Raw genomic sequence first — 16,225 nt, 5'->3', positions numbered from 1 at the left:
TTTCCTGTTAACTGCAAGATCCAAAAATAAATTTCCCCTGGATATTTTTTCAATATTTTGACAATTTCCAGTTAAATGTCAAATGTAGGGACCAATGAGTATATGTATGTGCATACCTTGGGTCCCATTGTAATATCAAGTTTTTTGTCTCTCCAAAGATGTGGGTGGATGTTGGTCTTTGTGAGTCTGATGGACTGCTTGGCTATAGTACCATATCTAAATAGTGTGATGAGGATTACCAAATTTATGCTCTGGTATTGTAGAAGAAATCTATGATGCTCGTGAACCTGCTATACAAACCAGCATTATATATGGAATATTAAAAAAAAAAAAACCCTCTAAATTTCATAATGCTTGTAGATATTTAATTATTCTGTTCCATTCAGAATTGGATTAACAACTCAACAACAAAAAAGTATTTTTTTCCATGCCAAACTCTCTGCTTCCATCCTCTTGTTGAAATTCCCCAAATAGGAAATCTCCTGCTTGGCCTCTGAAGAGGAGATTGAAAAACTAGTCTTCAAGGTCATATCCTCTATAAATCCTCTCCCCCTCCCCCCATTCACCTGATACCACTTTCATTTTAATGGCTTCTTGCTCTCTGTTAGTCTCTGCTGAATTACTGCTTGGTGTGTCCTCTCTAGCCCTGCCTCGCTAAATTACAGTGCAAGCTTTTTCAGCATCAGTGAGTTTTCATCTCAGTGCTGTTCTTTGAGCAGGGAAGTGCTTGGTCCTTTCAGGGCTTCCTTTCACTACGATGGGGAGGTTTTTTCCAGTGCTTTCCAATGCTGCAAATACTATCCAAACAGTTTTGTTTGAAGGTTCTGTGTAGCAGATCTGGTCTTCACCCATCTGCTAAGGAAACATGTCTTTCTACTGTGAAAGGTTAAGAAATCAGAAAGAGGTGTTTAGGATGGATCCCTCCTGCTCAGAGCAGAGCTCCCTTCTTTGGCCCTTGGCAGGAGTCATGTGGCTGGAGGCACTGGGAAAAAGAAGAACAGAAATAGGGCCCTATTGAGATTTTTAAAATAATTTACCTTTCTAGCTAAAGATGCTAAATTTCTCCTTTTCCTGTCTTCCTTCAGTAACATCTACCCTCCTTCCATCTTTGTTCTGTGTGAGCCGTGTCAGTAGGAACAGTCCAGTCCCAAAGACATCCAGACTGTGAAAGCTCCTTAGCTGAGTGGCAGGGTTGGGCTGTCGCCCTTTCTCCTATCTATTAGCTGCCAGGCTGTATCTTGAAATTTCTTCTGAAACAAAACCACCAGTGCTGTTGAAATATTTCAGTAGTGATTTCCCTCCTCCTTTTAAAAGTCTGGTATTTATTTTTCTGGATTTGACTGGGCTAAAAACATGATACCTAAATGAGTAAGGTACAAAAATGAGTTGTTTTTATAGATTTCAAATCAACTTGAAGGTGAAGATAAGCATTTCAAAAAGGCCATCATTGTAGACTCTTTGAGTTGAGTATCTGTTGCTGCCCATGTGTTTTTTGTTTTAATACGAATTACAGCCAGTTAGGGCAGAAATGAGTGGTGAAACTTAGATGCATTTTTAGGATAGAACAGCAAGTGACCTTATGAGAGCAAATATGAATAACTAATACAGGCGAGGATGTGGAAACATTACACAAGTGAAAAGACTGGACTATATTATAGTAAAGTGGATGGCTGCATATTTGAAATATTTGTACCATGCCTTTTTTATGTCTGGGATGTGTATGAGTGAGGGTTCCTGTCATGGGTTTGAAGGGAATTTTTTGGACTTTGGGCCTCAGTAATTTTCTGATGGAAAAAAAAAAAAAAGAAAAGTTGGCATAAATATATACCCAATGTGTTTAGAAGCATGGAGACAGTTGCACGGGGATAGTAGACAGTAAAATAAAATGCAGTGTATAGCTGCATTTATAGTATAGTATTATAGTATAGTATTATAGTATAGTATACAGCACCAAAAGTCATCTGTCTCCGATTGGTCCCTCTGCAGCAGGGATGCCTGCATTTGTCTCACAAATGCCTTCTGGGTTACAGCCATCACTGCTGAGTGCACAGGGTAGTATTATTACTGTTACGTTTTCTTCACTTTAAAGTTCTTGATAAATGCAGCTTTAAGTTTTTTTTAATAGGATTTTTTAAAGTCTTATTTTGTGACCTTAGCCCTCAAATGGCACCCAGAATTGCATTTTTTTTTTTTTTAATTTATGCATTAACACATAAGCTCAGAGAAAGGAAAAAAAAAATCAGCTTTGTTAAGCTAACCCTATTTTGTTTGGCTGTTTTTTCTCTTACATTTTTAGAAGTGAGTCACGATAGACCACCTCGCTAATTCAGCTGGAAATCATGAAACAGTTCATGACCTTCTGAAACAAACGTATTAGTTTTCCTACTGCCAGTTGAACTCTATAATCAGAGGGTTGAAAAAATTCTCCCTAGAGATTCTGTCTGGTTGCTCTTCAGCTTATGAGAAGATTCCCAGAAGAATGAAAAGTCGCTTAAAACAGAGAAGATCAAATTTCTCCTGCTATGTCTTGAAGGACTTAAGATTTTTGATTCTTTCATCTTAGATGATGCAAATCTTTTAAAAATATTATATCCTTTCCTTTCTCCATAGTATTTAATACACCAGAAAAATACAAAATATCTCAATTTCTTCTTTGTCCCAGTGTATCTGTCAGCTCTGGAGTGTTTCTGTATCAGGAAACATGAGCATGCAGTGCAGCAGTTCATCAGAGGCAAGTTTTGGAGAGTGTTCAGTGCTCTGATGGAAGTATGGATCACATCTGAATTCTAGAGATATTTGTACTCACGTAATAGGTAACATACGTAGTGCTCTGTATCTCAGTGATCGTCAGTGCAGTAACTCCACAGTGCTTATTGGTTAGATTTCTTGCTTGCTGAGCCCAGTTGTGACAGATCTGTGATGCTTCCAGCCCCAACAGAACACCAACCTCAGAGCCTTCCCTTTGTCTGACTAATGGTGGCATGATACCTCTCTGGTCTTGATAGTTGGTACAGCCTGTAGCTGGCACAGCTTCTGCTTTCTCTGTGGTTTTCATTTTCAGGAAGGCTGCACAAGCAGTTTCTGACGTGGTACATTTGGAATTGTCTCTCTCCTCAGGTTGTATACAGCAACATTTCTGCATATTCACTTAGGCATTAGCTCTGTCCTCACCTAACTGCATTTTAGAGTTTCTGATTCTCATTTGGCAGTAGTGCACAGCTGCTGTGACTTGCTCCAGAACACCTGTACTATCCGTGGTGCCCTCATCCTCACCAAACACAGTTTCCAGTTAGGAATTTGTTTTGTAAACCCAGGGAATTTGGAGTGCTGTGATGAATGACACAACCACACAAGCATCAAGCCAGCCCATCCTGCCGTGGTGAATGTGCCAAGATTGTTCCTCAAACTATGCGTAATGTGCTAAGTATCTCATTCCAAATGTGCCTATGATCAAAGCAGTTTGCTTGGGTAGTCGAAGGAGAAGTGATGTTACCCTTTTGTTGTGTCCAACAGTTCTGTACAGTGGGAGGAAATTACCTGCATGACGTAATCCAAGGGATTGCAGTAAGACTACTCCCATGCTAGCACACACAGTGCAGTTATTCACAGCATTGAAAAGTTGCTTACACATGTGGGAAAGTAACTCCTAAGGAACCTCAGAAAGAATAAAGTAATTGTTTTGCATTGTCTCTTGACAATAGCAGTTCTATATTGGTGCTTTTCATGTGTGATGACCACAAGCAGCTACCTCCCTGGCTAGCCTCAGATGTAGCATGCCATGACTTTCTTTCCATACAAATGTAGCTTGAGTTCCATTTTCTTGCTGCATATTTCACTAACAAACGTGAGTTCTGAGAAATACGTGGTTACACTTAAGTATTCAAACTGTTGTGAATAGAAAATAGCAGAAAACTGTGAAAGACTTTGGTGCCAGAGCATTCTGCTCATTCAGAGGAGTTGCAACCATATGAACTGAATATCTGTTCTGAGGAAACCAAACTGACGGGGAGTCACTTTTGAAGAGCCCAGTATAAATTCTGTCTAACACAACTTGGATTACTGGGCCAACATACCTTTGGGGGCTGACTGCATTTTTGCAATATTATTCCAGTATGTCAAAAGTGAGCACAGCATGAAGCTTATTTGGAAAGATGCTGAGTGTTTGCCTCATCCTATATTTTTTTTTTCCCCAGAGAATATTGTCCAATTTGTTATTTTCATTAAAAAAAAAGTTGTGTTTTTTTAATTTTCTAAGGAGAGGTTGACTTTTCGGTTCACTAAACATCTTCACAACTGTATGTGGGGTTTTAGCCTGAAAAATAAAAGCACACTTTTTTTTTGTGTGTGTATTTATCCTGAAATGTATTTTAAGAAATGTCCTTCAAAGCTCCTTTGCATGTGTAAGCCAGTTTGGGAATTGCAGTGCTACTTGATGGAGGTGTGGCTTCCAGGTACTGCTTCAGTGGCTGATCAAATGAATCAGATAACATCATTTCTGCGCCGTCTCTGAGGCTATCACACCTCTTAAGAACTTTGAGGATAGCTGTGTGAAAAACCTAACTATGTGTATCAGCTGACACTGAAAGCACTACTAATGTTTTCTCTCTTGTATATTGTCAGAACTTTTTGATGAAGTAATTGTTCTTGGAAAGAAAATTAAAGGCATAGCTGATACAGTTGAAGAGCAGCTACAGTTCTCAGCTCAGTTATTTTGGCCCAACTCCTATTAATACTATGAATTCATGTTAAATAGTTGCTGGCATGTTTGAATTTTACAAGTATGAATCATATGAATTGGAATTCTCATAGCCATTGTCCTGAGACCTTTTACTGTTCTTCTAGATCATCTTACCCCTGTGATGCCAAAAGTCCCTTGGCCTTTACTGCACAGATATTCCTAAAGACCTATGCACTTTATTTATCTGTCAGTGGAAGCCTAGGGGTATCGTAAAAGGTTAATGTCACATCTGGTCTCCAGCTTGTTGCTGGTCAGCTGATCTAGTTTCACTTGAAACCGCCTGGTTTAAAAAAAAAAGCAAGTAATTGTACTCTAAATGCTGCGTATAGAAATAGCATACGCGTGTACTGATGTGCAGTATAGAGAAGTAATAAACAGCTAAATTTAATAGCTTTCTCAATCATTTTGTTCACAAACAATTTGAAGATGAAATAGGAAGCAGTTCAAAATCAAATTAGCAAGCTGTAGCTATTTTGTGAAGCATAACAACCTCAAGTTGTCTCTATAAACTCTTCCAAATAGTATGTTCTTTAAAAAGATGAGGGTACGAAGACACAGGAAGGCTTGATTTGTCACACTGCAGATGCAGAGCTTTCTCTGGACTCTGATAAATCCTTTTGCAGTTAGTTGCAACTTCATTATGTGTTGTGGATTTCCTGAAGGATGAGGCCAAGGTGGCCACTAAGCCTGAAAAAATGTGTGGTGTAGTTACTGCTTACGGCAATTTGGATACATTCCCCAGCATGCGGACTGCAGAAATCATTGCTTAATTTCATGGCAAAGTGACCAGAGCAGAATGAAAGCTTGATACCTGTCACTGGATTGTTCTATTCTTGTTAAGGTGTCTCTTAGACTTGTGTGTCTGCCCACTTCTTTGCCCTTTGCATTACCAGCCTGTGTAGCAATGAGCCTATTTTAAAGTTTGTGGTATCACTTCTGTTACTGATGCTTCCAGAGGCAAAAGAATGCAAAGTTAATGATATTTAGTGTTTGTCAGTCCCACCAAAAATAGGAGCTACCTATTTCTTCCCATTCTCCCCGTGCAAGATTGCACTGTAAAGAAGCAGTTTAAGTTCATGGGAAAGAGGAAAGTGCTTTAGGAATGTTTGATTCAGGAAAAGAAGTATGTTTAATGGTTAGGGACAGAAGTCAGAAGGTTTAATTGCTTCCTGTATGATGTCACAGCTGTGCCAGTGCTGCAAAGAATATATTTGTGTGTATGTAGAAGACAAAGCTAATTTTAATGCCATGAGATAAGTTTTCAGATAGTACTTAATAGTTTTGGCTTCCATTGCTGATGCTGGAAAAAAATAATTTCACTTTCTTGTTTTTGGATCTCTGTTTCCCGGTCTATGTTAAAAGCAGCAACAGGAGATGAGTAGAGAGCAAGAGATGCTTCCATTTCATCCAGCGCTGGAGTTTTTTCTCTGGCCAAAACTTTTATGAGCGAGCTTGCAGTGTTTCTTGCTGACATGCTGGGCATTTTACTTCCATGAGATTATATAATGATGCTTATTAAGCTGTTATTTCTTATCAGCTTTGTGAAGAGTTACTGCATGTGTGTGTAGGAAGCCTGCCATTCTAAAAACACATGAAGAAGTGAAAATTTGTGTGTTAATAAAGAGCTTTGGTGCTTTTTTCAGCATAATGACTGAGGACAAAGCAGAAGAAAATGTCCAGCCCATGACATTCTGTATTGTGGTATTTTGCTAGAAGCGAAGAAATGCAGCTGAAAGTTTTCTTAGGTAACTTAATTGGTTGGTTGGGGCCCTGGGCAGCCTGGTCTAGTATTAAATGGGGAGGTTGGTGGCTCTGCCTGTAGCAGCGGGGCTGGAGATTCGTGGTCCTTGAGGTCCCTTCCAACCCGGGCCATTCTGTGATTCTTCTTTTATGATTGCACACAAATCTAAAATGTATACAGATGTCATTTCTGTATAGTAAGACACAGTGTTGACTTCTACTTTTGGTTTCTTGACCATTGCTAAATATTGTCACTGATGTTTATAATACAGTGGTTTTCCTTGTTTCAGGGGACTTTTTTTTTTATAAGTTAGCGCACATTCAGTTATTGCAGAAGGTAAGGAATGATGAACGTAGAGGCCTTGCGTTAGCAGGGTGTTATTCCCTTGTCCGTAACGTGGTGTGAAGTGCAAGCAGATGCCTAACGTCAATGGCAGTAACTTGCCCTTCACATGTGTGTCGCTGCACTCAGTTTTAGAAGGCTGGCCTTGGAAGACTTAGGTTTCAGCCAAAATAGGCCTGTTATATGTGAGCCTCAGCTGCTGAGCAACAAAAATGACCCTCTGTGCACAGAGGCATCTGGTGCTTAAATTGACTTTCTTTTGGGAAGGTGTTTCCCAACCTAGTGTTACATTATTAGAAGCTTTTCTTTGGTCTATACCGTTGCTTAAAATCAGCTTCTGCTTTGTAAGCACATGATAAACAATATGAACAAAACTCTCCTCATGAAGGTGATGTTCATTAATGAGTTACTGGTGTGTTAGTTCAGGCTCCAGACATAGCTTTGATTTCTCCCTGTCGGCTTTAATCAAAAAAGTGACTCTTGAGGAGCATGAGAACAACTGTGGATTTCCATCTGCCTATTTATTTTAATAGTAAATGAAGGAAAAACTTAAATAATGTCTCCCTTGAATTCTTGAGGATTTTATGACTTATTTCTGCTCAGACTCAATGTATTTGCATATATTTGTACTTTGATTTTGTGGAAGGTTGAGATGAAGGGCTGTAAAGATGACCAAATATTTTTCTTCTTTCAATGTGCTGAGGCTACACAGAGGAACATCCTTTTTCTGAGGTCTTTGAGATATAGAAAGTATACAAAGTACCGTAGAATGTACATTTAAATACATAACTTACCATTTTTAAAACAGGATGCTAAGGTAGACTCTCCTGCACAACTGCTTCAACTGCTTGAAGCTACATTATTTCTAAAGAAAGATCTAAGAACATCCAGCTGACCCAGTAAAGTCTGCACATTTCCTTCTCAAAGATGATTGTTGGATTTGTCATTGACAGATAGTGATAAGGAAGCATATGGTACCTTACAGATGTTTGCAGTGTACCTGCAACCAGCAGAAATGTTTTTGTACCATACACTTGGTGCTCTGCCTCTTTTTGCAGGAGGAATAAAGCTACATGCCATTATTGTTTCAATTGTGCATTGAAAAAATAAATGGCGCTCTTAACTGTTTTAATTTCATACCTGTCTCAAAATAATGCAGTTCCATTTAATTGCATGCAGAATTTTGACAGCCAAGAGACATTTGAAAGTAAAGGGTTTCTATGTGGTTTCTAGTCTACAACCTAGTACCATAGGAAGTTCCTGAAATCTGTTTTGTTGGGAGGTACATTGTCAGTGACTCATCTTTCACTGGGGGCTGTTGTTTCTCAGGAAATTGAGAATACTTGTAAATTCATAAGCATGTTTCACTTATTCAGATAAGGATGGTGATAGTTGCAGAGTTTACAGAGGTGGAAGGCCAAGGGTGTGTAAGAATCTACTGGCATCATTGGAGAGAGTGGCTGCTTCCATAACTAATGGTAGGCTGCTTGTCTGTAAGGGATGAAGTGAAGGAGGAGTCTCCTAGGGCACTGTTTTCATGCTCTTAAGATTTCTGTTGTCTTTTCAATGTGATAAATAAAAATGGTGTTTAGATTTTTCCTACATATAAAAGTAGGTGAATTTGGGTGAATTGTCAAACACACAAAAAATCTAATGGTACAGTGTAAGTTGTGTCAGTGTTTTCATCACGGACCAAGTTAGGATTTTTTTTTAACACAGCTGTAAAAATCTGCTTCGTTCTGAAACTTGGCAAGATGTTTCTCTGCCTGAGAAGGAGCTTCTTTCTTTTTAAATGGAAATGCATTTGATTTCTTGAAATTCTTCCGGAGTATTGGTGGTTTAGCATCAGTGAGAATGCTGAAGTGATTCTCAGGCAGAAGGAAACAGCTCGTGGGGGAGTGTGCATGTGTGTAAAATACTGATGATTTAATGTAGAGTGAGATATCTTGTATTATCTGTCTGGTTAAATTGCCCTTTGTGGTGAAGGGATTGTAAAGCTCCTCATAGCAAACAAGCTAGTTGCCCAGAGATGTAACAGAGGAAGGCAGTGAACAGGCTCTTCTACAAAACTTGGCCAGTGTGTGCTAATCTTACATTATTGTGTCAGCTCCTTTGCTGAGCTGATCTTTGGGCAAGATCAGTTTTTGTTACATTGCTGTGAATCGCATGGTGATGTTCAGCAGAATGCAGAGTAGGATTAGACTGAAAACCCATTATCTGACCAGTCCTCAGGAGGCACACAGTGATAGGTCGCCTCCCTTAGCAGGAACTGCTTGCCAGTCAGGGAAGTGTGAGCATGATTTATGTCAGAGGCTTTTTGTTGTACAGTTTCCAAAGAAAGCAGCGGGAATAGTTCAGATTACTGTCTTCTGTGTCAACAAAAAATAATCTTGGGAATTGATTCTATGCTTGTTACTGCCTACAAATTCTAGCACCTCAGTCAGTGTATAATAGTTACATTGTGCAATTTGAAATGCCTTAACTATGGCATTTCTTAAATCTTTCTTTTTAGAGCATTCAAAAATGCTGTAGATAAGTGAAATACTGCTTTCCTGAACTTTAAATTTCATCTTATTTTTTGTTCATAGAGGACTTGATGTCAAGTTCTGCCTAACCCCTGGCTGGAGCTCAGGCCAAGCTGGTGTTAACAGTGAGAGAATTTCTTCACACAGCATCTTGCCTTTATCCCTGATTTGTTCTTTGCAGGAAGTGCATCTCAGCCATCCACTTACAGGACTATGAAAGAAAAGCTTCAACTTACGTTTACATTTAGTTATCTCAAGCGTTCATTGAGCTGCTGTCCAGCAGCTTTATCTGAAGTTGCTCTTTGTAGGCAGTAGCTACGGTTGAGAAGTACGGGTGATGACTGAGGATCAACATTTCTGAGCACTGATGAGATGTATGTGTTGTTCTTTGACTTTTTTCAGGCTTCACTGCATCTTTATTACAGGTTTACAAGAAGATTAAAAATGAATTTCTGACCTATATTTTATTAAATGCTGATATGGTATAATTACTTATATAGCCCTGTGCTGCAGTAATTGTGTGATGGGTGTATTATGGAACCCCCCCTGTTACCCGGTATTCCTGTCCCAGTTCAGCAGTTGCATTGCTTCTATAATTCTGCCTGTTCAAGTATTCTGCTGTACAGTTTTATAAGACATATTCAAGACATTGAAAATGTTGTAGTCCTCCCTAAGTACTCGAAACCAGCAGTGCTTGTTGATGTAAGGGGTGTTTTGGTAATGTGTCTAGTTGTGTTGCCCAAATGCAGTGTCAGTTAAAAAGCCATCTAGATATATCTGACCTGTGCCCACTGGAGTCTGTGAAGATCTAGCAGTGACCACTAGAGTTTCATCCAGGGGCTAACTAGTGAGAATACAGTAATCTTTCTTAACAAAATATGTGTGTGTTAAGACGTTTCTTTATTGCGCACATGTAATATTTACCTGTCTTTTTTGTCATATTACTGTTGAAAGCTGTATTAACTATCAGTGTATTCATACTGCAGACTTTGTATACCTCTTGGCATCCCTGCTCGGGACATTATTAGTCCTGTGAATAAGATGCAAGCTGCTTGCTGTTAACATCTAACATCTTTCTTTCTCTCCTGCTCCCTTTTTTTTAGAGGCCTTTGAGTCCTTCCTGCGCTTAGCTGAAAACCGCACAAGATCTCTGTTTGAGACAGCTTACAGACCTATGGCAAAAGAAGCAGCAGAGCCTGTTAAAGAACTTTTTACAGACATCTCCCTCTACATCCTGGGTGCGGACACTACAGTGGAAAATGCAGTACTACGTTTTTTTGACAGTCTTTTTCCTCTGGTGTATAGTCGGCTAATAAATCCAGGAATTACTGATTTGTCAGAGGACTATACAGAGTGTCTTCGGCTTACAAGACAAGACATAAATCCTTTTGGACACTATTCTAAAAACATGGTTACAGAGCTGTCAAAATCTCTTTGGGCAAGTAGGATGCTCAGCCAGGCCCTCAGTCTGGGCACTGAAGTGATAAATACTACTGAACACGCTGCTCTCACCAAGGAGTGCAGTAGAGCTCTAGTGAGGATGCAGTACTGCCCACATTGCCAGGGTCTGACACTAATCAGACCCTGTGTTGGATACTGTCTGAATGTGATGAGGGGCTGCTTGGCCAGCGTGTCAGAACTGGATATGCAATGGAGGGAGTATATCTCCACGCTGGAATATCTGACTAACGAAATGGCTGCCTCGCATGATCTGGAAATGGCACTGATGGGAATCTGGAACTCCATCAACGAAGCCATCCTGCACGCACAGTTGAATGGACCACAGCTTTCTGCTACAGTAAGTGCCCAGTGATTACTCCCTACCCTCATCTATAAATTTCATTATTAAATATTTGAACAAGTTTGTGTTTTCTGTAGATCAGCTTTTGGTTTTCAACCAGATCTTTGTTAATAATCCATGAAAATATTACGGATGAGGTTCACTAGAGTCTGCACTGAAATGAAAGGAATGGTGGGGGAGTAGTGGAGGTAGTTTTAGCTTGTCTGCAGTATATTATAATATTATACTTATCAGCAGCATATTTTCATACTTAAAAATACTTGATACTGGAATTCTAGAAACAACGTTAGCCTGGCATGTAAGTGTTTGGAATGAATGGAGGCATTCCATAGGCAATAATGTTGAGGGTTAAAGCAGCATGTTTCTAAATAAATGCAAACAAATTCACTTCTTCATAATTTTACAGTCACTTCATTTTTGTGCTGATGATTGAGACATCTGGAAGATAGTAGAGGTCTACATTGAAAGATGGAAAAAGCAATAGGAAAGATACTTATTTGACAGTATTTACATTAGCAGGAGAACAAGATACACTAAAATAATTCCATTTTTTTTAAGTGGGAGATGAAGGAGGACATAAGTAGGATGGCAGAATTCTTATAAATAATAGTATCATCCAGTATTCTCTCTAGGTGTAATTGCAGCAGAAATTATTGAAATGAGTAATGATGAATCTGATGACATGTCTATGAAGTTAAACATGGCTGTCAAAATGTAGTAGTGTGGCCCAAAGGAGGAGAAAGACTAATTAAAAAAAGAGAAATGCAGGGAGATCTCTCTTTCTTAGGGAAGGAATTGCAGAGGACAAATTAGAAGGAAATGCTCAGATGTAAAATTTAATTCCTAGGCTGAACTCAGGTCATCTATTATGTAAGAGAAAAAAAGGGCTGAAAGATTCTATGCAAAGAAAATATGGCAGGAGTGTTTCTGGGCTAAGAACATTTTTTTTTGCCAGGAGAAAATGGCTGTAATTTGTAACCTTCCAAGATACCTAGTGCCACAGCACCCTTCAGTTTAGAAGAGCGGTTGGAAACAGAGTGACTGTATATATGTAAATGATGTGTAAATGATGTAAAAAAATAAGTAAATGCCCCCCACAGAAAAATCTGATAGATTTTTCACCCTTTATTTGAAGTGATCTTAATTCACGTTGCCTGAGGCTCTGCTTTTCCTTTACATCCATGACACTCGTATCTGCTAGTTAGATAAACAAGGATGAACATGAAATACTAAGAAAAGATTTGTCTGCTTTCTTGGCTACTACACTATGGGCCTTGGAGCCTACATGTGTTGTAGAACAGATCTTGCTCCTGCTGATGTCTTGTTCGTAGCATCGTAATGTGTAACATAATGCGGTGTTAAGTCTAGAACTCATAATGAACAATATTCTTACATCTGCTCTCATTTTCACTATCAGGTTATTTATATGCAAGTCTAAGGAAATGAAAATATATTCTTAATTAATGCATACTAGTTGTATCTGAGTATAGATAGATACCTCTTAAATCATCGCACTGCTTCATTGTTGATTACACAGTAGTAATTAGGAATAAAGTGAAGCTTCCTGACTACTTGCAGCAAAAATGGTCTGCCAGATATTTCCTGCAATACATGCAACACGCTACAACAGAATGCTAAACTGTAATTCTGCATGGCATTTGTAAGCCTCTTCATATGCTCTTGTTTAGCTTACTGATGGAGTAAAATGCACACATAATCTAGGTGATACCAGATAATTACAGATGAAGTCAATGAGTATATTGCTTCTAGCTGATTTCAAAGCAATATTACCTCTGAAGTGTCTTTGACTGTTTTTTTTTTTTTTATGGATATTCATATCATTTTATTTGACTTCAGTCCTTCTCAGTTCCCTTGCAGTAACTTTTAAACATTTTCTTTCTTCCATTAAGAATGCATTCAGACAAAGGTGTTGTTTGAAACTACATTAATTCTTTCTCTCAAAGTTCTTTTTCTCTCTGAGATGTCTTTACACACACACACACACACACACACACACACACACACACAAAGTTTGTGTGCTGTTTTAGGGACTGCTCTGTAGGGCGGCAAAGGATGTTTTATGTTTGACAGTGAGGGCTGTATACCAGCTTGTTATTCTCAGTCTTTAGCTTTTTCAGACATCAGATTTCTGCAGGGTAGGATTGTGATTTGAAGACAGAGCGTGTTCCACTCTTTGGGCAAGTGTTTAGTCTGATACTGATTTAGAACTTTACTGGTTAGTTACAGAGGATAACCTTTATTTAGAAAACCGAGCCCAATTAAGTTGTATTTCCTTCACTGAAGAAATGGAAAGGAGTTCAACCTCCAGCTTCAGGATTTCTGTCTATGAGATGGCTTCTTGGAATCCGGGCCCCAGTTCTCAGTTATACGATAGTACCCTTTCGGACTACTCTAAGAAGGTTTTGTACTTTATTTTTTTTTAGAAAAAGATGACTTCTCTTTTCCCTTCACATAAATGTAGAGACCTTTTCCTGTGAATGCAGTTCAGCTTCTTCAGAAATGGAAAAAATTAACGTATGTGTAGTTTCCATTACAAGTGCTGTAATTGGTTTCATTCAGTTATAAATAATCTATGGAAAACTCATTCAGGAAAGCAGAGCACTCCTGATAATTTTCATTTTTCCTGAGGCAGCCTTAATTAATGCACCTGTCCTTTGGGGAAACATTTTACATTTTTAATAGGTAATACAGCTAAAAATTAGAGTTCGGTTTTGAGCTTGCTGCCTGCCTGGATGATAATGAAGAATAAGAAGCTAAATTGTTTTCTTTCAAATGAGAGTAAGGAGTGAGGGAAACCAATAGAATGCTTAGTGTACTTTCCTCAAATGACGTTCAGTCAATTATTATAAAATTATATATTAAAAAATCCTATTTATAGGAAGAGTACATAATTACAAGAGAGTAACCTCTGCTGATCTCTTTCATTACAGCCAAGAGAATTGCTCCATTTGCTGGGATAGCATGTGTGAAAGGTCACCTTTAAGATATTAGTAATCTCTTCTCAGATTCCTCCAGAATGTGCCGTGCCATTTGTTCAATAATACTGGCTTGCATCCAGCTTATTTAACCTAATGTGGGCCAGCCATGGTCTGCAGCATCAGCAATCACAATCATCATTTTCTGGCTTGTGTGCTGAAATCTAATTGTCCTTCATATTGGTAGGAGCCCTGACTGCTTCTTGGAGCCAGATAGAGAGGCCAACTTTGTTTACCCTTCCTTATAGCTTTTGAGACTTTCTCCATACATTTTTGTCTTTGTGTTTTAAAAGCGAGTGTTGTTTTCTCACACACTCAGTCTACTGTATTGCTGTAGACCAAACTGTATTTTTGCACCTTTCCTGCTTTTTTATTTTTATTTTTTATTTCTTATTCCAAGTGGAAATAAAATATCCTCAAGTAAAATGTGTGGAGGAGGGTAGACAGTTCTGAAATGCACGCTGGCCTCTGGCACCTGGGGAAGCGTATGTGTTTGCTTATTCATTGTAAGCCAAATTCCCTCTCTCTCTTAAAAAAATGCGGTAGTCCTTAAAATGCTTAACTTATGATCACAGAAATATTAAAAATAAATATTAAAAAAAGTGCAGGTCAGTCCCTGCTGATCAGGAGCTCATAGCTGGTGTGTCTTGATTAAAGCACTTTATGTGAGGGGTGCTCTTGTTCACTAGTCCCATTTTGCTGCTCGTCTATCACAAGTCGTTACCTGTAACAAACGCTGTTGGTGCTGTGCTTCCTCGAATCAAGTCCCAGAAAGGGGGCATTCCTGCTGCTCATGAGGCACCTAGCAGGTTGAGGGGCATACATAGGGATAGGTAATAGGAACTGGATATCATATGAAGTATGGATGATTTCTGTTGGATCAAAAATGGTTAGAGACTGTCTGGTTGTGCTAACTAAAAATTTGTACCTCCAGTGGTACTGAACATATCCTAGTACCACAGTTTTGGCTTTGCCTGGAGTGTGGTGGTCTTGCATGCAGATGTAGCGCTGCTGACTTTTTTTTGGTCTGGATCTGAAGCAGAGATGGTGTGGGATGGGTGTCATACTGGGCATACAGTTGCTGTTGATTCGGTGTCCTGCTCAGGTACAGATTCCCTGTTACTTTTGTTAGCCTGTGGTTACAAACAGAATTGGTTCTCCTCTGTGGGACAGAATATATCATATCCCTATGTAAATGAGTGTTCTGAGGTCCAATAACAAAAGAATGTTGCTTTGATCTACAGAGTTATCTAAGTGTACTAGATACACATTTTTGCCTATGTTGATAATCTCTGTGATCGTGGGTCCCCTCTGAGCTTCTGGAAATCACAGAATCACAGAACTGTAGGAATTTGAAGGGACCTCTGGAGATCATCTTGTTCACTCCCCTACTAAAGTGGGTTCTGTTCACACACAGAAAAGTGTCCAGATGGGTCTTGAATATCTCTAGAGGAGGAGACTCCACAGCTTCTCTGGGAAGCCTGTTCCAGAGCTCTGTCACTCTCACAGTAAAAAAGTTCTTCCTTCTGTTTGTATGGAACAGTCACAGTTTCTGCCCATTGCTCCTTGTGCTGTCCCCACACAGCGCTGGAAGGAGTCTGGCCCCATCCAGTTGACTCACACTTCAGATATTTAGAAAGCACGGAAGGGTGTACCCCCATAGTGAGCAATACAGTCAGGCTGGTAACTCTGGACGAGGAGAAAGCTGAGGTACTCAACATCTTGTTTTGCCTCAGTCTTTGCTGGTGGCTGCTCTTCGTACGCTCACACAGCCCTTGAGCAGATGGGAAGGTGGGGACTGGGGGTGCAGTGTCCCTCCTGCTGTAAGAGAAGATCAGGTTTGCTGCCACCTGGGAAACCTGAGCATCTTTAAGTCAATCTGTGTCCCACTGAGATGCATCCCTGAGGGAACTGGCTGGTGTAGTCACCAGGCCACTCTCAGTGATATCTGAAAAGTCACTGTGGTATGGTGAAATCCATGTTGACTGGAAAAAAAGGCAGTGTTGCACCCATTTTTAAGAAGGGTAGAAAGTACAACCTGGGTAACTGCCAGCCTGTCAGCTTCACCTCTATGCCAGGGAA

The 16,225-nt window shown here is 39.5% G+C and overlaps 1 protein-coding gene across 7 annotated transcripts in view; it reads left to right on the top strand.

Annotated features, from left to right (window-relative positions):
• Positions 1-16,225, top strand: part of GPC2 (glypican 2) — a 419,550-nt gene that overhangs the window by 109,879 nt on the left and 293,446 nt on the right. For all 7 annotated transcript variants that reach the window (XM_046898721.1, XM_046898720.1, XM_046898724.1 and 4 more), the window contains one exon: positions 10,450-11,144. In XM_046898721.1, coding sequence (XP_046754677.1) covers positions 10,450-11,144 — 695 coding nt within the window. The remainder of the gene's footprint in view (positions 1-10,449; positions 11,145-16,225) is intronic.

The sequence above is a fragment of the Gallus gallus genome, chromosome 9 (assembly GCF_016699485.2).
Source record: "Gallus gallus isolate bGalGal1 chromosome 9, bGalGal1.mat.broiler.GRCg7b, whole genome shotgun sequence".
Taxonomy (NCBI): Eukaryota; Metazoa; Chordata; class Aves; order Galliformes; family Phasianidae; genus Gallus; species Gallus gallus.
Note: the sequence above shows the minus strand (reverse complement) of the source record. Positions and strands in the feature narration are given on the sequence as shown.